This window comes from Canis lupus, chromosome 25 (genome assembly GCF_003254725.2).
Source record: "Canis lupus dingo isolate Sandy chromosome 25, ASM325472v2, whole genome shotgun sequence".
Taxonomy (NCBI): Eukaryota; Metazoa; Chordata; class Mammalia; order Carnivora; family Canidae; genus Canis; species Canis lupus.
The window spans coordinates 25,258,388-25,283,228 of NC_064267.1; the positions used below are offsets into that span (position 1 = coordinate 25,258,388).

Sequence of the window (24,841 nt, forward strand, 5' to 3'; positions counted from 1 at the left end):
ACACAAATTATCTTACAGAGTAGAGGAAGAATGAATATTTCCCAACTAATTTTTTGAAAATAGTATAATACTAATACCAGACACTGCTCTTGACAATGCAAGAAGAGAAAATTATAGTTAAATAATCCAAAATGAACATAGAAACAAAAATCCTAAACCATATCAGATAATTAAATAATCAGCAATATATAAAAAGATGAATATATTATGATCAATTGGAGTTTATACCAGAACTGCAAAGATGATTTTATATTTGAAAATCAATATATACTTGATTGATTAAATATAATCCATAATACTAACAGAATGATGGAGAAGTCAATCATTTCCATGAATGCTGAGATAGCATTGAGTAAAATTTAATGCCTATTCATGATTTAAAAAAAAAACCTCAGTGTACAAGTAATGGAAAAAACTTCCTCAATCTGATAAAGAGCACTTAAGAGAAATCTACAGTTAACACCATTCTTAATTGCAAAATATTGCATGCTTTCTCACAGACATCAGAAAAAAAGACAAAGGTGGTAATTCTCCATCCATTTTATTTATCATTGTACAGGACTTGTGAACCAGTACAATAAAATAAGAGGGAAAAAGGGAAGAAAAGAAAGAGAGATTTAAAGCATGAATACTGGAAAAGAAGATGTACAAATGTCTTAACCGTTTGTATGGACATCTTCATAGAAAATACAAAGAAATTGGCAAACTACTACTAGAACTACCTAAGTTATCAAGTTCTTAGGATGTATGTTAATATTCCAAGATATAATTGTCTGTCTACATGTTCATAGAAACAATTGGGAAATATAATTTAAATTATAACATTTGCACACACACACATTTCCAAGCTCTGTCTGCTGGGAGGGCACAGAAACAATGACACTGTGTTAGCAATGACCATACCTAGTAACCAGATCTGGGTTTCTAATACTGTTCTCCAATAAAAGGGACCAGGGATCCTTGGAGAAATTGCTGATTCTACGGCTGGAGCAGGGAATATACAAGATGAGTCTGGAACATCTTTAAGTGGCAGGATGCAAGAAAGTGCTCCAAAAACAGAACTATGGGAATATGTGGAAAGGACACAGGACTCAACTGAATGGGCACCCAATGGCCAAAACTGTAATGACTTGAACATCATAGATAATATAGTACTGAATTACAACCCAAAGTGTAAAATAAATATCTATGAATCCATACTGGTATAAATAAATCATCGGACAAATATTTAAATGGGGAAGAGTAGATAAATGTTCTATATAGAAGAATGCCAAATAATATGCAGACATGATCCTTGCAAGGGCATGGAGAATAATCCTCCCCTATCCTTAAGTAAGGTCTGTACACTGCTTTTCAACAGAGGTGAAAAAAGGATTAATATTACAGTGGTGAAGTCTGACAAGTCATTATTAATGAGAGTGCATACTGTCCTAAGTGATAGTACATACCCTTGATATAAAGTAAGGAGAATGGCACTTTACCTCCATGGTCTTCCTTCCCAAATTACATGATTCCAGTCTACTCATTAAAAAAAGTCAATTGAGAGACATTCTACAAAGTACCTGACCCATATTCAAAATTGTTAAGGCCATAAAATACAAGGAAAGTATAAGGAGATAGGACACCTAAATATAATGTAGTATCCTGGATCAGTCCTGGGACAGTAAAAGACATTAGAAGTAATAAGTAAATACTAAAAATATATATAGATTTCAGTTAATAATAATGTGTCAAACACTTGTTCATTAGCTGTGACAAATATATTAATTCAAGATGTTAATAATAGAGGACACTGGGAAGGAGGTATGGGGGAACTCTATGCTATCTTTGCAATTCGTCTGTAGATCTGAAACTACTCTAAGATAAAACTATTTTTAAAAATTAAAAAATGTAATATTTATGACCATACATCAACACTTGGGAACAAATAAAATATATGACAAGCTCTGAAAAATGTAACTGAGAATAACGGAAGAAGATAAATAAATTGATATACTAGCTCATGGATTAGAAGACTTACTACTTGTTTTGGGGATTGTTTTGTATTTAATGATTTCTGTGTTCTGTAGAAAGAGGGCCCTAACTCTGGTAAGGGAGATCTATACCAAACTGAAGCAAACATTTATTTTAGAAATACTATAAATTTCCCCTTTAAAGCCAGGAACAATATATATTTCACTCAATACTGTTTTTGCTAAAACAGCAAGATGAGTAAAACATGGACAGTATATAAGGACCAGGAGGAATAAATTAATATATTATTCACAGATAAAATGATTGCATGAAGGAACTAGAAAATCTTAGGACTAAAATGAAAGCATATTAAAACAATGTATAAAACAATCATATTCCAACATACCAGCAATAAAGATTTAGAAAATATGACTAAAATGTTGCAATTTAAAAATATATATTTTTAAAATAAAGGAGAAATTAACATTAAAATATATGCAAGAAATTCATGAGAGATTGTGTGTCTGTTGAATAATAGTAAACAATATTTCAATAAAGAAGAGATATATTCATGGATGGGAAACTCAATATTTTAAGGTGACCATTCTCTCAACACTCGTCCATATATTCAAGTTTATTTTGTGGAACTTGACAAGATAATACAAAAATGATACGAAAAAACAAACTTCCAAGAAGAGTCAAGAATACTTTGAAAAAGAATAAACTGTGTATTAGGAAAGATGTCCTATTAAATATCAAATCCAATTTAAAACTACATTAAATAAAACTATAATATTGGTGCAGGCATAGAAAGATTGACCATTGGCACAAAATTAAGAATTTTGAAACAGATTCATTTAATATATATAATATAATATATATTATATAATATATAGGTATATATGTATATAATTACATATCAAAGAGGTACAATTGCAGATTTGTAGAAGTAATTATTCTATTGTGAAATAAATAAAAGTAAATGCCTACTGCGCATCATATATAAATATACCACAACACAAAATTCCAGGTGAACTAAAACCTAAATAGGAAAATCAAAAATGCTTTTAGAAGAAAATGTCTTTATGAACTTAGATGAGAGAAGGATTTCTTCAGACAATGAAGCACAAACCAATGAGTAAAACAAGGGTAGATTTTGTAAATTAAAATGAAATAATTTATACATCAAAAGACATCATGAATACACTGAAAAAAAAGCAAAATTGGTATTTCAAATGCATGTAACTGAGCATTCATCTTCAGAATAATATATGTGTGTGTGTAGTGTATGTTGGTGTATACATTATAAAAACAAACAAGCATAAATGTACAAAAGATATAAAAGTCATTTTGCACCAAGGACACCAGAATGACAAAAAAAAAAAAAAAAAAGAAATCAAGAAAAACACGTAACCACACTATTTAATCAAGGAAGTAGGTAATAACAGAAATTATATCCAAAGTGAGTAAACATTAGCTGTGGGAGATGTAAAACAATAAAAAATCTCATAAAATTAATAGCAGGTGTTTAAGACAGAATGGCCACTTTGGAGCACAATTTAGTAATATTTGAGCCAAATAATTTCACTTCTGAGAATACAGCCTTTGACCAAATAATTCCACTCCTGGGTATATATCCTATAGAATATTCTGCATATGCATAGTAGAAGAAAATGTGCAACAATTTTCAATCCAGGGTTTTCATAGTGGTAAAAACATTAAAAACAATCAAAATGTCCATCAAATGTAGAATGGATAAATACAATACAAATACAATATGGAATACTTCCTGAAATGAAAATGAATGGAAGAGCCTAAGGCTTATCTCAAAAAACATAAATTTGAGCCCAAAAATCAAATTACATGTGGACACTACAGTATGACCATTTTATTCATGTTTTCATGATTGTAGAATGGAATTTATGTCTTAATATCAAATTCAGGGAAAAAGCTTCTTTTGGAAAGTAGGGAAACAGTGTCTGGGGCAAGAGTATATGGTCAGCTTCAATTTATTTTTGATGTTTACTTTGTTAAGATGATAGGCACATTAGTGTTACTTTTCTATGCAAAGTGTATTTTGCATAGGTAATAACTATTTGATTAAAACAACTAAGATATACTTCAAAAAAAAGAATGTGTAGGATTTTCCATTAAGAATCTGTAATGGACACTGTAAATCTTTTATGGTATACTAGTTTTGGATTTCTTCGGAGATTATAATCATCCAATGATTCAAAGTAGCATCTACATATGCATGATTATTGTGCAACTAAAATGTGAACCCATCATTTATGTGAAAAATAAAGAAAATGTACAGTTTGACAATTCTGTGAGATCACAGCAGATCTTCAGATGCTCTTACCCAAACCTCCCATATATTTCTGTCTACAAACACCTGAAAACCTATTATATCAAAACTATCCAACCTTTTTTGTTTTTATTTTGTAAGAACAATTTATTCTTTCAGCACTAGTGAAAAGTAATGGTTCAATGAGTAAATATTGACTTAAGGCAGATAGCCGAGTACTTCTCTAACTCTAACATATGTGTAACAAGATGGAGAGCCATCTGTTTTCTGAAGATAGGAGGTTAAGCTAGTATATTCAGTTTGAGAAAGTGCTATACATACACACCCAAATTACTACATTCAGATATGTTTGTTTTTTTTTTTAAAGTCCAACTTACAAATGCTTTCATCCTAGCATTTAAGCCTTATCCACAACTCATAACAGGTTTTTCAAGAGTCACGTTAATGTGATCTTGAGCTTCCTTCATAGAAGCAATAAAAACAATCATGAACCTCTTTCATTACCACATGTTTAGAAGGTAGGACAGACATACCTCCCTTACCAAGGTCATATCACAAAAGGAGAACAAGAATGACTCTAATGATGGTAAACCACTTTTATCTTTAATTAAAAAAATTTTTTTAAAGAACTGTGGCTTCCAATAGTTGTTAAATCACTGCCTGCTTAAGAATGTGAACTTGGAATAATGGAGGCTGAACATGTCCTTAGAGAATCTCATTATATATGACACATAACTCAAATGTAAAACAAATAGGGAAGTTTAAAAATTTCAGGATATTTATAGAAAAGCATTCACCATTATGTGTCAAGAATAATAAAATTGTACTCAAATGAGAATGGTTGGAACTATATTAGGTTAATTAGACAAATAAATATTGGGGAATAACAAGTTCCACAGTTAAAAATAAATTAGAATTTATGTTATTGGAAAGATGCACATATAATTTTTTTAAAAGATTTATTTATTTATGTGAGAGAGGAGGGGAGAAAGAGCACAAATGGAGGAGTGGCAGAAAGAGAAAGAATTCCAAGCACACTCCCTGCTAAGCATGGAGCCTGATGATGCCAGGAGCTTGATCCCAGGACCCTGAGATCATGATTTGAGCTGAAATCAAAAGTTAAACTCTTAACCAACCAAGAGACCCAGGTGCCCCAACACACAAAAATATTAAAAAAAAAAAAAAAAAATTCGTGCAAGAAGAAAATGCAAAATACATTAAAATTTTGAATAACTTATTTTTTAAAACAAATGGGTAAATATATAGAATATCTACTAGAGAGATTTTCTCAAGAATCAAATAATTATCTCAAATGGAACTAAAGATGAATTTAAAAAAGAGGAGAGATACAATGGTGAGAAACTAGACCAGCAGAGGGAGCTTAATTATTTGGTCAGTAAACAGACATTGAAGACAGTTAAGGTCTTTGTTAAGCAAAGATTGGGAGAATTATTTGGATTTATTTTAGATATGAGATCTCAGGTGCAACAACATCCATTAATGATTATAGGTAATTTGAAATTCCATCCTCACAATTTTAATACATTGTCATAGTTGAATTAGGCTATTTGTGTTGTAAAAAAACAAAAATAAACTATATTAGTATAAGAAGTGTAAATATTTTTAAATATATATAAATGGTTTTATATAAATAAATTAATTTGAACAATATTATAGCAACTACAATAACAAGACAAAGTTTAGTTGCAGAGCTGTGATGGCAGAAACTGAATAAAATATACCAATCTAAACAAGTTGTAGGAAAATATTCTATGAATCTTAAGATATAAATATAACAGTAAGTCTTAATTCTCTCCATTCCTATGCACATGGACACCATATTGCAGCTCTTCTATATGATATCATTAAAATTCTTTTAAATATTAAATCTGACTATATGCATAGAAATAATATCACCTGTTTAAAAGTTTAGAAGACTAAAAAGAAAGATAACCAACATAGACATAGTAAATTTTATAATACTTAACCTCTGAGATGCCTGATTAATGTTCATTGATGTTGCCTGATTCTGAAGAGGAAGATGATAGATGCTAAAAATGATTTCCAGAAAAATACATTATGATAGAATATATATAGATGGAAAGAATTCCTATGTTAGAGAAGGGAAATTAAACCAAGAAGAGTCACTGCAAGAGTATATTTGCAATATTCTGCAATCTTTTTGTGTAAGATTATTTTAATAATATTAATGTTACACAAAATAAAGGGAATCTAAAATTATTAAAGGTAAGAAATTTAATTTTTTAAAAAGATTTTATTTTATTTATTCATGAAAGACACACACAGAGAGGCAAAGACACAGGCAGAGGGAGAGGCAGGCTCCATCCAGAGAACCCAATAGGGAGTTCCCTCCATCCAGAGAACTCAATCTGGGGACCGGGATCACACCCTGAGCCTAAGGCAGAGGCTCAACCACTGAGTCATCCAGGCATTCCATAAAGGTAAGAAATTTTAGCTGGTGAAGTCATCCTCTATATAGTGCGCCACAACCATTTAGCAGTAGACTGATGAATTACATTATAAAAAGCAAAGACCTTCCGGAACCTGACAATCTTTCTGGTTTTAATGAGAAGGAAATTTGGTGACGTCTTCTCTTTTTTCCCAAGACTCTTCCTTCACCCCAGAAAGATAAGTAAGGCTGTAAATCTTTCCAACTATTGCTGCCCAAAGTATTTTGTGAAAGAGATCTTGCTAAAGAGAAAGTATAAACATATTTTTAGGTTTTCAAGATTTTACAGTGTGTATAGCAGCTATTCAAATGAGAAAGTTACCAGAGCTCGAAATACAATTTGAAAAGTCTAAGTAGAAAAAAGCCAACAGAGATTCTTTCATCTTTAAACACAATTCGGACTAGGAATGTATGGTAGAGGAAAAAATTTTCCACCCCAAAATGTGTCTCTTTGGCATATGGATTGTTTTAGGTTGATTATTTTTAAGAAACAGAAAACTCAAGAAGTTTTTCTTTTACTAACTGCTTAAAAGGATTTAGATAGAGGACCTGTTCCAGGAAGGGAGCTAGCACCATAGTTAACTATAGTTATAATATGAAGTAGGACGGGTAGATAGGTAGGAACCAGCAAGGCCTGTTTGATCAAAGTCCTCTCAATATCCCACTGTTTCTGAGTTGGCCAGCAAACATTTGTTTACCAAACATTTACTCTTTTTCATCTTCCTGTAAATTGCTTTCCTTAGCTTTGAGGTCCCAGACTTCTCTCCCCTTCTGTTCAGCATGACCTATGTACCGCATCTTGCCTGTCTTTGGAATCTTTTCTGTTTATGTGAATTCTTCTGATGTATGTTATTAAATTTGATTTTCTTCTGTTACCTGTCTCATGTCAATTTAATTCTTAAACCAGCCAAGAGAATCTTGAGGGTAGAAGAAAATTTTTCTCCCCAATAGTACAAATGCAGGATATAAATCACAGCCAGATATTCAATGAGAATCTAGAATACATCAGAGTCTAAAACAGCATTATAGTCATTTTGGAATCAGAATTGCACCAGAACAACACTATGCTTATGTAAGCAAATTATTTGCATTTTCTCTGTGTTTACACAAACACACACATTCATATTATTTTTTTAAGGATTTTTCTAAAATTTACTTATTAATGAGAGATAGGTAGGAAGAGAGAGAGAGAGAGAGAGAGGTAGAGACACAGGCAGAGGGAGAAGCAGGCTCCAGGCAGGGAGCCCCACGCGGAACTCGATCCCGGGACTCCAGGATCACGCCCTGGGCTGAATGTGGCGCCAAACCGCCGAGCCACAAGGGCTGCCCACACATTCATATTAATTTATACACTGTATTTAAGATAATTCTATATAATGCAAATATGTGAGCTCAGTTCTTCTTCACTGATGTTTTTACTATAATTGTATTATATTGAGTTTGATAAAACCACAAAGATGCCACTAAGTGACTAAATATTGCATACATGAGAAAAAGAGAATTAAAAAAAAAAGATGCCTAAGTCTCTTCCTATTGAGATAGATCCTGTACGCACATGCACATCTCTACATCCACCCATAATAATTTACATATTAGATTATTTTTCCTTAGAAAATTTTCTATCAAGTCGTTCTGAGGTATGTACAATAACATAGCTCTCTACTTAATAATGGTTTTGGAAGCTAATAAATCTTTAAGTATTTTACATCCTATTTTAGCTAAAATCAACTTTGAAAATTAATGCAAATTATACTCGCTAAATTTAGGAATGGAGTATAATTCTAGGTAATTTAAGAACCACCATACAGTTTCAATTTAAAAAAAAAAAAGTTGCCTGCTAGCTGATTTTACAGATATCCAGTGATTCATGAGTCTATCTCTGCATTTTATTTCAGCTAAAATGCACAATAAAGGCTGCAGTGCAAAGTAGAGACACAACATGATCTTTAGAGAAAGCTATAAAATTCAAATTAGAATAAATTTGCTGTGTAATGATAATTTTTCGGCCTTAATAACTTCATTATATAAAATGTTCTCGATTACATAGTAATGAAGTCTCTGTTCAATGAATTTCAGTAAAGTAAGGCATATACCACAATTCACAAAATACTTATGATATTTTAGCAAATATTATATTCATTTGGAAAAGAAACAAAATAAAATACTTAAAATAATATTATAAACATATTATAAATATACAGAATTATTGAACATGAAATTATTTACTCCTATGTTTATGTCTGGTTATTAAAAAGCATAGAAAAGAAATAAGTTATATGGTAAAATTTTAGTTTTAATTTGAGGTAATATTTAAATACCAAAATGGGAAAAATCAATCTTGTTTTCACTTATATTTATTTCTCTAATATACCATCACCAAATGAAACATTATTATTCGCAGTTGATTATAATTTAATTATACCATTAATTTTATTTTTAAAAATCTCATTATATTAATTTTGGCTTTAAATTACATAACACAGCAGAAAATTTGTCATTCATGTAATTACAAATGACTTTAGTGTGAAACTTGTTACAAAGTAAACATGCCTACCATTGTTGTCTCAGCGATGGAGCCAAAGCTGTTTATGAATATGTTGCATGTGACATTAACAGGAGGACCTGAAAGAGAGATGAAAACATAAGGGCTCTTTATTTTCAAATAATTCCATGCTTTTCATTATTAATTTTTTATTTTAATTATTTTTTAAAAAAGAAAATATGTATGTTTATATTTGTATACGCCCCGATTCTGTGAATAATCTGAATTGGAAATCACAAATTCATAGTCTCCTTTGAACACTGATGCTGGCCCTTATGCAAGTCATTAATCTCATTTAGTCTCAGTTTCCTTGATTTGATATCTCTAGTAACTTTGTAAATGCCTGATTTGGTAAATCTAACATCTGAACACCTTCAGGCTGTTTCTATTTTTTTCCCCCCCTTATTTATGGGCCCTATTTTGCTGCATATTTTTTGTCACTTAATTTTTGTGAAGTTAAAAACTGGATACATTAGATAATACAATGTGGCAACTCTGGAAACCAGACCTCCACTTGCATCCCACAAATGGTCTCTGCTGGTGTTCTTTGCTATTTAGTGACTTATCCAGGTACGTCACTAATCACACTAAATAATCACTTTACCTAAAAAATGTCTGCATTTCCCTATGGTGTGCAGCCACTGAGGTCTCTGCTCAGTGACCTTAGTGGTCAACTAGTGATTGGTCAGATTACCTTATTGCCCTGAGTCAATACATCTTCCACCCTTTGCCAGGGACTTCATGTTTGTTTGGAGGGATCCCTTTAGTGTTCAGGCCTTTACCTTCACTTCCTTTCTTGCACAGGGTTTGAGGTCAGCCAGAGGTGAGAGGTTGGGGACCTCCCAGGTCTTTCCTAGGCAGGGACACAGCCTTACACTTGTGTGTACTCTCTAGATCTACAAGAGGATATTAGAGCTTTTCAAAGCTGCCTACGAGCATCTCATTCTTCAGATCTTTTAAAAATTTTTGTTCAGGCTCTTGTTTGCCCAACTGGTATCCCAGCCTTAGGCAGCTGCAGTGTTAAACCTTTTCTTGTAATCATTTTCAACAAATGCCCAAGGATAGGATTGTCCTACTGGGAGAGTTCCCAGTCATTGCCCAATAATGATAAGCCCTCTGACTGGGACTCCTCTAAGGAGTAGGCCAGGTTAAAGTAACATAGCTGTGGAGATGGACTTTCTGAGGGGCCGGCCTTTGATACATGCTGGGCTCCTGGACTGTACAGCTTCTGTGGTTGAGAGGCTTCTGGTTTTCAAGGCTACCAAGAGCTCAGGAGTGGAACCTATTTAAATACTCTGTTTCTAGAGAAGCCTATTGGTTTGTTAATTACACATTCCTTAGTGTGTTGCAAGCTTTTCAGAGCCTTTTAAGGTTCATTTTGACCATTTTTCCAGTATTTCTGTTGCTCTTTTTTGGAGGAGTGAATTTACAGAGAACATTGCTCCACCATTCCAGAAGTCCCTATAAGTGCCTGATTTAGCATTCATCATAAAACCAACAAATTTTGTTTTTATGAGATCCATTTATTCACTCCTTTACTAAATATTTAAAACTGTGTACACCAAATTAAAGAAGACCCAATGAGATTATTACTTAGCAGAGTAGAAGGAATAAGATCTTATAAATTGGTGAGTACTTCTCGTTACCAGGTGTTGTGCAGATTCATAGATACCATTTAACCCATATCACATTGACAGTGGGTAATATTACCATTTTAAAAATAGTGAATTAAAGCTCAGAGAGGATGACATAAGGTGCTAATAAATAGTACATTTAGAATTTGAATCACCAGTCTGATTCTAGGAATCATTCTTTTTCCCCATCACATCAGGTTGTCCCACAATCTTCACATAACATTACATCCAAAGGATTCCATTATCTGGCTACTGACTTTGTTATGAAGCTGAAATAGTATGTGGTAGGGATTAAAATAACTCTATGAGTTAAACTCACCTAATAGATAATGCCACACACAAAAACCTTATCTAAGATAGCAGCCCCTTGCCCTGTATCTCTATGTCCCTGCTCACTAGAGATAATCCCTTCAATTTATTTAATGGATTCTTTGGGGATTTACCTAATTTTCTTTAAATAATGAGTTTATTTTGCTACTCTTAAGTGCTCCAGTTTTGGATGCCTCCACAGCAGAAGAGGATTTAGCTTTCTATCAAACATTATCACCATCCCTATTAACATAAACCTTTTTTTTTCTGTCCTCCTAGGACACAGATACTGTTGCATTGTCATGTTGTTAGATTCGTATATACATTTTATATCATGACAAGGTGAATAATACCTCCAACTAAGTCATACGATAAATTATGACTACTTTTCCTGTCCTGAAAAACATTTTCTGGAGGTTGATAATTGCTTTACGTATTTTACATAGTTTCCTCCATATGTATCATTAACTTACCCACAAGTTCTAAAATGTCTAAATTATGTTTCAATGTCAGATTCATCACACATTTTATTAGCTTTATTGTCCTTTGCATTTACTCCAAAATGAGACTTTTTTGTTTTGGAACCTAGCAGTGATCTTATGATCTCACATGATCATTATACTGGGAATTACTTCTATCTTCTCTTTGGTGGGATCTCCTTTCTTGGCCCGCATATTTTCGTTTTTCTTCGTTTAATTCTTCATTGTATTTTTTTAAAGATTTTATTTATTTATTTGAGAGTGAGTGAGAGAACAAGCACACAGAGGGAGAGGGAGAAGCAGACTCCCCACTGAGCAGAAAGCCCAACGTGACGTTCCATCTTGAGACCCTCGGATCATTCATTACTGAATGAGCCACCCAGGCACCCCTATTTCTTCATTTTAGTAGAGCATGTACTTTAGTAATTTTTGGAGAAATGGTGCATATGGATATGAAGCTTTGGAGAATTTGTTTGTTCACAATTTGTTTAAACATCCTCTCAATTAACACCTAATTTTGGTATACAATTTTAGGCTGAAAGGTTTTTTTTCTGAATTTTAAAGATATTTCTCATTATTTTTTTATTTTTTGTATTGCTATTAAAAATATACAAAGCCATTCTAATTCTCAATCCTTTGTAAAGATAAAAAATATTTGTGCCAATATTTAAAAATAAATTAAAAAAATAAAAACATAACAATGCCTCATTAGTTAGAATAGTTGAAAATTATTTGTGGTTTCAATTTTCATTTTCTTGATTGCTGGTGCACAATTTTCATCTTTGCTTTTGTACTCATTTTCTCATTTCCATTTGTCTTGCTTGAATATGACAGGGGGAAAAACAACAAAATTATTCAAAAATGAAGCTCATGATCCATAAGCCAATGAATTCTATGCACATTGAAATAATCTTTAAAATAAATCTGTACCTGATTTTAACCTAGATGATATGGCATGGAACCAAAACACCAATATTTGTAAAAGTTCCCCAGGTGATTCAGATGTACAACAATGCTGGAAACCACTGGCCTAACGAACTTCAGAGTAGGAACCTCTGTGCCCATTATACTATAGGGCTAAAAATGAAAGATTTTCTTAGAAGTGAAGAAATAGGGAAGAGTCAGAACTTAGAGTTAGGCCTTGAAGATACAAGGCCATTAATTTTGATTAGAGACTGGCCTATTATAAGTTTGATCAACAATGCTAATAAAACAAGTAAATGCTGCACAGTTAGAAAGAGTCCAAAATCTATTGACCATCAAGATGCGTAGAATGTAAAATTAAACAGAAATAGAAAATAAATTATTTTAAATATGAAGGATGGACGTTAAAGAACAAGAAAATCTCATGAAAGTCCTGAATCCAAGAGGTGCTATAATTATTTGACTACTAGTAGACAGATTTTTAAAAAATATTTCTTTCTTATTTCTAAATATTTACAAATGTTTAAAATTTTTAAGACAATAAGGGTGTCTTATACATCAATATGTGACAGAGAAGAAAGCATGAATCTTACATCCTGATTATTTTATCCCATTACAAGAGAAGTATTAAGTCACAATTAACTGTTAGATTCCTTTGACTTAATATAAGTCTAAAGTACTGAACCCTAAAATATGTACAAGTATCTGGCAATTTTGAAAAGCTAAAATCAATCATTCATATTTTCAAAGTTATTGTTTTCTAGAGAATGCTCAAACTTTGCTATTTTCTTTTGCTGCTAACAGTAATATGAATATAGGGAATATTGCTTAGCTTGAGACAAATTCTTCTGCACTCTATTGACACACAGCCTTTGGAAAAGGAAAAACACAAGGACATTGGTATTTGGGTTAATTCATCTTTCAAAAAAAATCATCTTTCGATAAAATGTTGATGGAAGTGCATCCATGTTGGGAAACATGGCCCAGTATATTGTTGTCACTATAAAACTGCCTGCTTCATCTGACTGTGAACTCATTGGGTGAAATTGGAATTAATAAAACAATGAGGGGGGTGGGCAGTTGATTTTTCTTATTTTAATTTAGCAAGAGGCAGGGGCTTTATTTTAGGGACTTTAATTTCTTTGTGGACATTGAATAAAAAATGAGGCATTTTTTATTATGTTTTTTCATCTCACCCTTTAAATTTAATTATTACTTTATAATTTTACATGGTGGTGGTGAAAATAGAATGAAAGTGGAAATTCAGTATAGGCTTTGGGAGCCTGAAGTGAGTGCTATTTGTTTGGATACATTTCAGTGTCTCTTGGGCTTCATGGCACTTCCTAATGATTCCAGGAAGATTCTGAAAGTAGCAGTATTAAGTTCGGTGGAAGGCTCCTCTGAGGAATTTGCCTTCTGTCTAAAATGCTCTGGCATCCCAAGTTGATCAGAGGCTTGCATCCAAGGTCAATGAGTAAAATAAGGAAAATAATGCATTTCCATAGAAGAACAAAGGGTCATAGGAGGAGTGGCTAATTGAAGTCTACTTCTGATTGGGAATATGTTTTATAATATAGGAAATAGACTCACAGCCCTTGCCTCTTCAATATGCCTCCAAACCAATGCAAAAAGCTCCTCCTAATGGCAGAAAGCCAGTCTGGTATCAGAGTCTAAATTTCATGTAGCAGTACAGTAAGTCACTGAGGTATAAGCCTTTGGTTCATTCCATTGGTTGTCACATGTGTTCTTTGCCTGATTATTAGAATACACAAAAGTGCCATACAGTTCCCATTTGACTACTTATGTGTATATTCTCTTCTTCAGCAGAAAGAAAGGTGAATGAATTCAGGCACTAAACCTTAATTCCAAATTTCAAAAATAGAGTAGACATGCCCTTTAAATATGTGTTTATGTATATATGTGTGTGTGTGTATATATATATATGTACATATATACATATATATGTATAGATATAATTTTATTTAAAAAATTTTTTAAAACATTCTAAAAGTGTAAAGCAACTTGAAAGTGAAAGTCATGTTTTTAAAGGTAGTCTTGGGCTATAACATGGAATGTCTTTGATGTGATACAAAGTACTTGGAATTCACTTTGTGATGATGAGGGAGCCATTACAGATTTCTAATCATGGTTGTATAGTGAATCAACACAACACAGCGAGTTGTTATAGATGGCAAAAGCTTAGAGACAGAGAACACATGAATTTATTGTTTTAGTCTAGGTGGGAGATAGGATGGCCTTGACCAAGGCAGTGACAGTGGAGATGGATTACAAAGAAGGAAGTGGATACAGTACCATAATGTTTATCAAGCCTTATATTTATAATTTAAGCTTCTGGTCTATGGCAAATCAGAGCAGCAATCTTAGAGTAATCTTTCTACCTTAGCTATTAATATGTATACTCAAAAATTTTACAGAGAATGAAGCTCAGAGAAGATGAGATATTCTATTGCCATTACAGAGAGCACCTGTTTAGCAGTCTTTGGCCAATCTGCTACTTTTCAGTGCCAGTGCAAAAGCTGTTACATCCATCTAATACACTGCTATGTTTAGCAGCAGAGCAAAGAATTGCTTTAGCATCCATATGGCAAATTGTGCCTTTAAATTGTTATTACATTAGCCATCATTGGCCCGAAAAGTAAATGACAGTACTTGCAGATGTTTTCAGTGGTATGTTTTCTTTTAGATGTCCCTTGAAGAAGTAGAACATGCCTTTCAAATTCAGATATAGATAAAGGCAAAATGGCAAAGTACATCGCAAAGCCTTGGCAATTAGATTATTGCTATTCATACTAGGGAAAAACTATTCACAAGGCAAATCTCAAGCAAACAAACAGAGAAACCAACAAAAAATAGCCCAAGATTTCATAAAAATAATTCCAAGAAAATTTTAACATAATGTTGTATTAAAACCTCACCCTTTTCAAAGACATAGAATTCAACTGAAAGACTCAATCTCAAAAAAAGGTTGTATTTACATCTATACACGTGAACTTACATGTGTACATGTCACATGTATGTATGTAGTCATGTCACAAGGAGAGACATTATTTATTTATTTGCTTATATTAAAGATTTTATTTATTTATTTGTGACAGAGAGTGGGGGGAGGGGCAAAGAGAGAAGAAGAGGGAGAATTCTCAGGCAGACTCACCGCTGAGCATGAAGCCCTATGTGGGGCTCGATCTCAAGACACTGAGGTAATGAACTGAGCTGAAATCAAGAGTCAGATGTTTGACTGAGCCATCCAAGTGCCCTTTATTTTCTTTTTTGATTGACAAAAATAAACTTGATGACTTTAGATCCAGATTTAAATTATTTGTTAGATACTCGAAAAAAGTTTGAAATTTATGGCATAAAAATAGGATCCAGTTTCTTCTTTCTGTTCCCTTTCCTTCCATTTCCTTCCTGCAAATGCAGTCTTAAAGCCATTCAATCAGGCAACACAAGATGGGCATCCATGCTGGGATGGCTATGGGAGCGTGGTAGACCAGACCGGATGAGAAGGACATCTGAGGAGAAGGGGTATATGCACAGCACACACAGGCTATTACAGCTAGAGGATGTTCCTATAGGGAGACAGCTGGTGTGGAGTATTAGAACCAGAGAAGGGTGAGGAGAGTGTCCACATGGGGGCATCTGGGCATGATCTGTCAGAGTCTGAATAGGAGGGACTCTAGGGCATTTGTGCAGGAGAGAGAGTGGCCAGTGACTGCAGACAGGGAGAACTATTACATATTGATCAAATAAATCATTACTTTAATGATATAGGGAGCCAGGTTTCTTACTGTTAGATGAGGAAGTTAAAATACGAAAACTCAGAAACTAGAATAAACCTATGGTATCAGAGATATTAGTATGACTCATAGTTTTCAGAGAGAAGTAAAGATAGAGATGTAAATTAGTATACATATGAATATAAACATGTGTGTATTTATGCAAATGTGTGTATGTATATAGATAAATCCTAGAATATATCAACTTAATCAGTTAATCAAAGTGAACACTAACAGTGATAGCAAAATTTAACATGGTCCATCATCTGATAAAATATAATCAAAACAAAGCACCACTTCTGTGATACTCTTATTAAGATGCATTACTTAAAATGAATCATGAAGAAAATTACTAATGCAGATACGTTCGTTAGATTACTCCTTTCTGCCCCGAATAAGCATCGTTAAAGTCTCCCCTCCCACCGCGGTCACGTCTAAGTCAGAGTCTCCCAAAGAGCCCGAGCAGCTGTGGAAGCTCTTCATCGGAGGTTTGAGCTTCGAAACAACCCATGAGAGTCTGAGGACCCATTTTGAGCAATGGGGGACGCTTATGGACTGTGTGGTAATGAGAGACCCCAACACCAAGTGCTCCAGAGGCTTTGGGTTCTCACCTACGCCACCGTGGAGGAGGCGGACGGGCCAGGAAGGCCCGGCGGCTCGAGGTGGCCGGAAGAGTCGTGGAACCAAAGAGGGCTGTCTCCCGAGAAGATTCTCAAAGACCCGGTGCCCACTTAACTGTGAAAAAGATTTTTGTCGGTGGCATTAAAGAAGACACTGAAGAACATCATCTAAGAGATTATTTTGAACAGTATGGGAAAATTGAAGTGATTGAGATCATGACTGACCGAGGCAGTGGCAAAAAGAGAGGTTTTGCTTCTGTGACCTTTGATGACCACGACTCTGTAGACAAGATTGTCATTCAAAAATCCCATACTCATCCCTGGGTGGCGCAGCGGCTTGGTGCCTGCCTTTGGCCCAGGGCAAGATCCTGGAGACCCGGGATCGAATCCCACGTCGGGCTCTGGGTGCATGGAGCCTGCTTCTCCCTCTGCCTGTGTCTCTGCCTCTCTCTCTCTCTGTAACTATAATAAATAAATAAAAATAAATAAAAACAAAAAAAACAAAAATCCCATACTCTGAATGGCCACAACTGTGAAGTAAGGAAAGCCCTATCGAAGCAAGAGATGGCTAGTGCTTCGTCCAGCCAAAGAGGCCGAAGTGGTTCTGGAAACTTTGGTGGTGGTAGTGGAGGTGGTTTTGGTGGGAATGACAACTTTGGTCGTGGAGGGAACTTCAGTGGTCGAGGTGGCTTCGGTGGCAGTCGAGGTGGTGGTGGATACGGTGGCAGTGGGGATGGCTATAACGGATTTGGTAATGACGGAAGCAACTTTGGAGGTGGCGGAAGCTATAACGATTTTGGCAATTACAACAATCAATCCTCAAATTTTGGACCCATGAAAGGAGGAAATTTTGGAGGCAGAAGCTCTGGCCCCTATGGTGGTGGAGGCCAATACTTTGCCAAACCACGAAACCAAGGTGGCTATGGTGGTTCCAGCAGCAGCAGCAGCTATGGCAGTGGCAGAAGGTTTTAATTACTGCCAGGAAACAAAGCTTAGCAGGAGAGGAGAGCCAGAGAAGTGACAGGGAAGCTACAGGTTACAACAGATTTGTGAACTCAGCCAAGCACAGTGGTGGCAGGGCCTAGCTACTACAAAGAAGACATGTTTTAGACAATACTCATGTGTATGGGCAAAAAACTCGAGGACTGTATTTGTGACTAATTGTATAACAGGTTATTTTAGTTTCTGTTCTGTGGAAAGTGTAAAGCATTCCAACAAAGGGTTTTAATGTAGATTTTTTTTTTTTGCACCCATGCTGTTGATTGCTAAATGTAATAGTCTGATCATGACGCTGAATAAATGTATCTTTACATTAAGATCTAGGGCATACCAGTCTAAGTTTGTGAGCATTTCATGTGAACATTTATAGTTTTAGAAAGACTTATCATTAAAAAGATTCTTCCGTTAAAATGACCTTGCATTATGTAAAACTGCAGGAGGAAACCTATATTTTTCAAAAAATAAGTGTGAACTTTAATCAAGAATAATGTCTGGATAAATATAAATAGTTAAAATGGATAAAGAATATGCTAATACTTTTCCCTGAAAAAGAAGCCAGGTAGGAATTAAGTAATAGGTATACATGCCATCCTGGGGGATAGAATGTGTTTTAGCAGAATAAACTATTTGAAACCTGGATTTGTGATGTGAGAGAAAGGGATTAATATAGAGAAATATTAAAAATGAAAAATCAGAAACCATAAAGACATTGTGAAGGCAAACAATGGTATTTCTAGATAAAGAAAATAACCATTGGAGATTGAATTTTTTTAAAATGGCAAAAAGCAATAAATGTTTGGGAAGGATATGTAATTGGGTGATTCCTGAGAGAACACTTTCTGCCTGAATCCAAATTAGATGTAAGGGTTATCAAACAATAAGGTCAAAAGAAAGAAGTAGAATCCAGAAAAAGTTGGTAAAAAGGCCTAGTAAAATAGAATTTTATTGTCTATGGATGTACATTTATTTGTTATCTGATTGTTTTTCATCCACTATCTTGCTTCTAGTTTCAAATGACTCCTAGATGCTTCTATTTCAAGATGGAAAGTTAAACATAGTTTTCTTTCTCTCTGAGGACATAAAATGATGTTAGCAAATAAAAATGAGACTAAACACATCACACAAAAGAAAATGGGAGGAAAGTCATAATTAGTTTGATGACACAAAATATAGAAGGCAGGAAAAAACAAAACAAAACAGTTGATCAATGAAACAGAGCAGAACCTAAAATAAATGTGCGTTAGGACAGCATGAAGAAGGGAGCTAATGTGGTAGGACTGACCCAGGGAGGCACAGAGCTTAGGGTCCTTCTCTTCAAAAAAGGAGGTGGGAAGTTAAAAGGGGTCTGCGGGGAGAAACCAAAGGTACCTGTCTTAGAAGTTCCTTGCATCCCATCCATATTCCTACAGAGCAGGAATGGCTTGGGGTTTAGCCTGAAGACATTTTTGAAGGCATGGAAATAGCTTTTTTTTTTTTTTTTAGTTTTTGCAAACATAGTTCATTAAGGTGATTGGGAATAATATGGTTCTCTGAATCAATGCGGACTTTTAAAATACTTTATTTTCCCAGCTATACTGAGATATCATTGACATACAACATTGTTTAAGTTTATGGTGCCTTGTATTGATCTGATACAGTTGCATATTGAAATATGATCACCATCTTACATTTACACATCTCCACCATGCCACATAATTACTATTTCTTTTCTACACTGAAAACATCAATGATATACCCATTTAGCGACTTTGAAATAGCAACTTAGCAATTTTTAAAAAAGATTTTACTTATGTATTCATGAGAGTCACAGAGAGAGAGAGAGAGAGAGGCAGAGACTTAGACAGAGAGAGAAGCCAGCTCCATGCAGGAAGCCCTATGTGGGACTCCATCCTGGGACTCCAGGATCACACCCTGAACTGAAGGTAGACACTCAACTGCTGAACCACCCAGGCATCCAAACAACTTAGCAATTGTTAATCATCCAGTATTAACTATAATCACAATGCTGTGCATTAGATTCTTAGACTTTATTCAACTTCTCTTTGCAAAAAGTTAAAAAAAAATATGGTTGGAGAAAACAGAGTTCTGATACTACATTAAAACTAAAGCTGTCTGTATTTTGGCATCTGAAGGACTGAAGGACGCCAGACCATAGCCTAGTTGACACTCAACACTCATCTAAAGCACAGTTCTGTTCAGGGCAGGAATGTCTCTGTCAGATTTCCTTTTCTAGTGAGAAAAATAGCAGCAAATCATCTCCTTACACACACACACACACACACACACACACACACACTGCCACCACCAGACAAAACCTGTTATCGGCACCCAAATCAACTCAATCTTTCCTGAACTACAGAGTATTTCTATCACATGTAAGAAAAGTAGCAGCCTAAAGAGAGGGAACAAGATGAATAAACATAACTATTCCTGCAGGAAGAGAAGAAGGATCATCGGGCAGAAAAGAATAACAGAAGAGGTGAAATGCATGAATTAAGGCATTAAATAAAAAGTTGAGTTAGTGCAATGGAATCTTATCATGTCATTTTTGTAAAAGGCAATTTTTTTGGAGAGTTTGCTTTAAAGAAGTACAAGTGTATATAAGAGCTGTTGAGGCAAGGAAGTGCTGCTTTTCATCACTAATATATTTAGACAATTGAATTTTTTTCCCAGTTCAGGCACCTGTTTCTTACTACTGTTGTAAACAAAACAGCTAAACATACAAAATAGCACCTGCCTAGCAACCTGTAACACAACGTCTGAGATGTCACATTCAAGGAAAATAGTTTAGGATAAAGAGGACTGTGAAGATACCAAGACATAATCGCAGAGTTAACATCTTCTGACACACTCCAAATGACGCCAGGTATAATATCAGAGTCATTTACAGAACAAATCTGAACAATCCTCCCTAAATATAGAGGAAAAAGACAAAAGGGTAAAGGGTATGAGTGGGAGTATGTTAGACACAGATGAAAAAAGATCAGATTTTTTTTTTTAAATAAAGAGACCTGTTTTGGAGAATAACACAGAGCCATACTTTAAAAAAATAAGAAAAATATGAATAGTTAGAAAAAAATAGTCTACATATAAGGAAGCAAAAATCAAAATAGGATTTTCAGTTTTTTTATAATAGTAAATGTCAGTAGGCAATGGCACAATATCTACAGACTTTGCAGTTAGAATTCTGTAGCTTGATAATTGCATAATGTTACTTTCATGTCAAATGTATAAACAAGAGATTATTGTATAATACTATTCAGTGATAAAAAGAAATGAGCTATCAAACCACAAGGAGACATGGAGGATCCTTAAAAGTATACTGTCATTCTGAAAAGTCTTCACACTATAGGATTCTACCTATATGACATTCTGAAAAAGACAAAACTCTACAGACAGTAAAAAGATCAGCGGTTGCCAGAGATTTGGGTGGAGACAGAGAGTGACATTCATAGCTAAAGCACAGAGGATTTTTAGGGCATTGAAACTTCTGTAAGATACAATAATGATGGTTATATGTGGGTTATTCATTTGTAAAAACCCACATAAAGGGATGCCTGGGTGGTTCAGTGGTTGAGCATCTGCCTTTGGCTTGGGGCCTGATCCGAGTGTCCTGGGATCTAGTCCCACATTGAGCTCTTTGCAGAGAGTCTGCTTCTCCCTCTGCTTATGTCTCTGCCGCTCTCTATGTCTATCATGAATAAATAAATAAAATCTTTTTAAAAAACCCACATAAAATGTATAACATAAAATGTATAACACAAAGTGTGAACTCTAATGTAAACAATGGACTTTAGTTAATAATAACACATCATTATTAACTGTTGATGAATAATTAATAGTTCATGTTAATTCATCAGTTCTAACTAATGTACCATACTAATGCAAGACCTAAACAATAGGGAAAACTGTGGTGGGTGAGAGAGATGTGGAAATTCTCTGTACTTCCCAATTGATTTTTCTGTAAACTTAAAACTGCTGTTTAAAAAGTCTAGAAATTTAAAAAAGGAAAATAAAAAAAGATAGAAAAACCTGAGCTCAAAAAGTGTATCTATCAACTTACTCCTATTCTGAAAATGAAGGAAAAAAAAGGGTGTTTTATTCTATCTGTGTGTGTGGAGAGAGAGGAATAAAACTTGAAGAAAAAAGAAAGAAAACTTGAAAACTAAAAGAAGTGTGAGATAAAAATATGAATTCAAGAAACTTCTGGGGGTCCTCCCTTAAATCATTTGGCCCTCCAAGTCGGTGGTAACACGATAGGATCGTGTGTTGACCACTGGCTCTACAGGCTGTGTGGTCCAGGCTATAGTGAGGTGTGCTCTCTCTCCCAAATGGAAGTGCCTCTTCCATTTCTGCTTTCCCCAGATAGGAAGAATTCTAAAAAGAAAGGATTTCAAATTCCAGGGAAGAAATAGTGTTGCCTGACTATTATTTTCATCTTTCAAAGTGGAAATAACTATTTCTACACATGTCATTCCTGCTCTCTAAGACCAAATTTTTGAAATAATGATTTGTGCAAAACTCTAATATTTGTCGAAGGATTAACAAGTTTTGTGACATTTGGAGCTTTACTTGCTAATTCTTTTTAGCAGGCTCTCAGATTATTTATTTATTTATTTGTTTATTTGTTTATTTATTTATTATAGGGAGGTGGGCAGAAGGAGAGGGAGAGAGAATCTTAAGCAGGCTCCATGCTCAGTGAGGAGCGCAAAGCAGGGCTCCCTTTTACCACCCTGACAACATGACCTTGAGATTATTTATTACCTGGGCTGAAATTGAGAGTTGGATGCTTAACCAAATAAGCCACCCAGCTGCCCCTACTCAGATTATTTCTAGATCTTATTGTTATTATTAAGTGTATTCTTTATAATAGTTCAAGAAATCATTATATTAAGCAGAACTAAGATATGACCTAGATTTGGAATTGTTTTTGTACTCAAATTATACTAAAGGCAAAGAGATTTCTTTTTTTGAGAAACCTGATTCTTATCAAAATTTAATATAAGTTATAAGCATTCTGAAGAGGAAGAGAACAATTGAATAATACTGAACAAGAAAGATAATGTTTAGTGAGTTAGGCATTTAAATGTTTTAATTTCTATCAATATTTATTATTATAAGTAGCTAATAGTTATATTTAATTTAATTACTAAGATAATTTTTGATGGAAGAGGCTGTCCTATCTATGCTTGGTGCCAATTTAAGGAGTTTTAAGATAACTATTTATTCCTACTTTTGTGTGTTATATTTTAATAATTTATTTAAAATATTTAATCTTAAACAGGTCAGATTTTTTTAAAGGTATAGGTTGTTTTAGAAAAAATGTGACAAAAAAATACAAATTGGGGGATCCCTAAGTGGCTCAGCGTTTTAGCATCTGCCTTCAGCCCAGGGGGTGATCCTGGAGTCCCGGAATCGAGTCCCATGTTGGGCTCCCTGAGTGGAGCCTGCTTCTCTCTCTGCCTGCATCTCTGCCTTTCTCTCTCTCTCTCTCTCTGTGTCTCTCATGAATAAATAAATAGAATCTTTAAAAATATATATAAATAGTATCATAATTTACCTTAAAGAAAAATGTCTACATCTAGATTTTTTTGTTTGCAGTATATAAAAGAACAAAGTCAAAGTAACATTTTAATAAAGTCAATTTATATTGTTTCATAGTTGTTCTCCACTATACATCATCAAGATACCTTGATGTATATGTACTTGTAAAAACAATCATAAATTTGAAATCAGTATTCCAGAAATAAATTTCATAATAATTCATTTGAGCTGGAATAGTTAACATAATTTCAAATGTTGATATTTTGAAAGGTGAAAATACTATCACATTAGTAATATACTTTGTATTTCACTGAGATTGAAGCTAATGAAATTGAACATTCTCACTTATTCTCTGTAAATTGTCTGAGAGGATCAATACTGAGATTTTGTTTTTCTCTCACAAAATTTGTAAATCCCTGAGAGAATAAACCCCCGAGAGGTTTTTTCCGATGCTTTTATATTCTGAATACACTTGCCCATTGCCTGAGCAATTATCCAGGTAAATCATCTTCTACTTACAGAAATAATAGAAATAGAATAGAAATAGAAATAATTTCTAGTAACAAAAATGTTATTTTTATTAACATTTAATCTAGATGAGAGGACTAAATCAATTAAGTTATTGTAATACATTGTTACATCTGTTTTGGCGAATTCCCACCCCTATTGTTTTTTTTTTTAAATAAAATTACTTAATTTTGCTTATTAAGGAAAAAAACAAGAGCAGACTAGTGGAATATCTGCTACTGATATTCATGTCTCTAAAGCTTTAGAGTATTAATTTCTTGTCTTTGACAAATTGAGAGGTGGAGTATATATATAATACCCAGTTTAAATTAGTTTATTTGATTAGCTAGGTAAATTCCTTTAAAAAAAGATAAACAATGGGAAAAACAATCAATATGGCAGGTGAGGGAGACATGTATTTTTAGTCTTGTGAGCTACTACACAGAAAAACTGAGTGGAATGCTACTAGAACAGTTTCTCCACACTTTTTATGAGCTTCTTCCTTAAAGAGGGGTAGTGGGTCCCTAGGTACCTGACAATAGAAGGGCTGACCTTCCTTTCTGTCTAATCATCTTCTGACAGATCTTGGATTTAGTTTGTTAGTATATAAAACCTCAAAAAATATTTAAATATATTTTATTTATCTCCAATATTAGGCAATGAAATGATGGTCAGATTATCATTTATTTTATTCAATGAAATGACACTGTTGAATGTGCCTAATTTGGGGAGGAGGCTGTGAACTACCCCAGAGACAA

At 34.0% G+C, this 24,841-nt stretch overlaps 1 protein-coding gene across 7 annotated transcripts in view; it reads right to left on the reverse strand.

Annotated features, from left to right (window-relative positions):
• Positions 1 to 24,841, reverse strand: part of GLRA3 (glycine receptor alpha 3) — a 207,616-nt gene that overhangs the window by 144,129 nt on the left and 38,646 nt on the right. For all 7 annotated transcript variants that reach the window (XM_049101298.1, XM_049101299.1, XM_025462876.3 and 4 more), the window contains one exon: positions 9,286 to 9,353. In XM_049101298.1, coding sequence (XP_048957255.1) covers positions 9,286 to 9,353 — 68 coding nt within the window. The remainder of the gene's footprint in view (positions 1 to 9,285; positions 9,354 to 24,841) is intronic.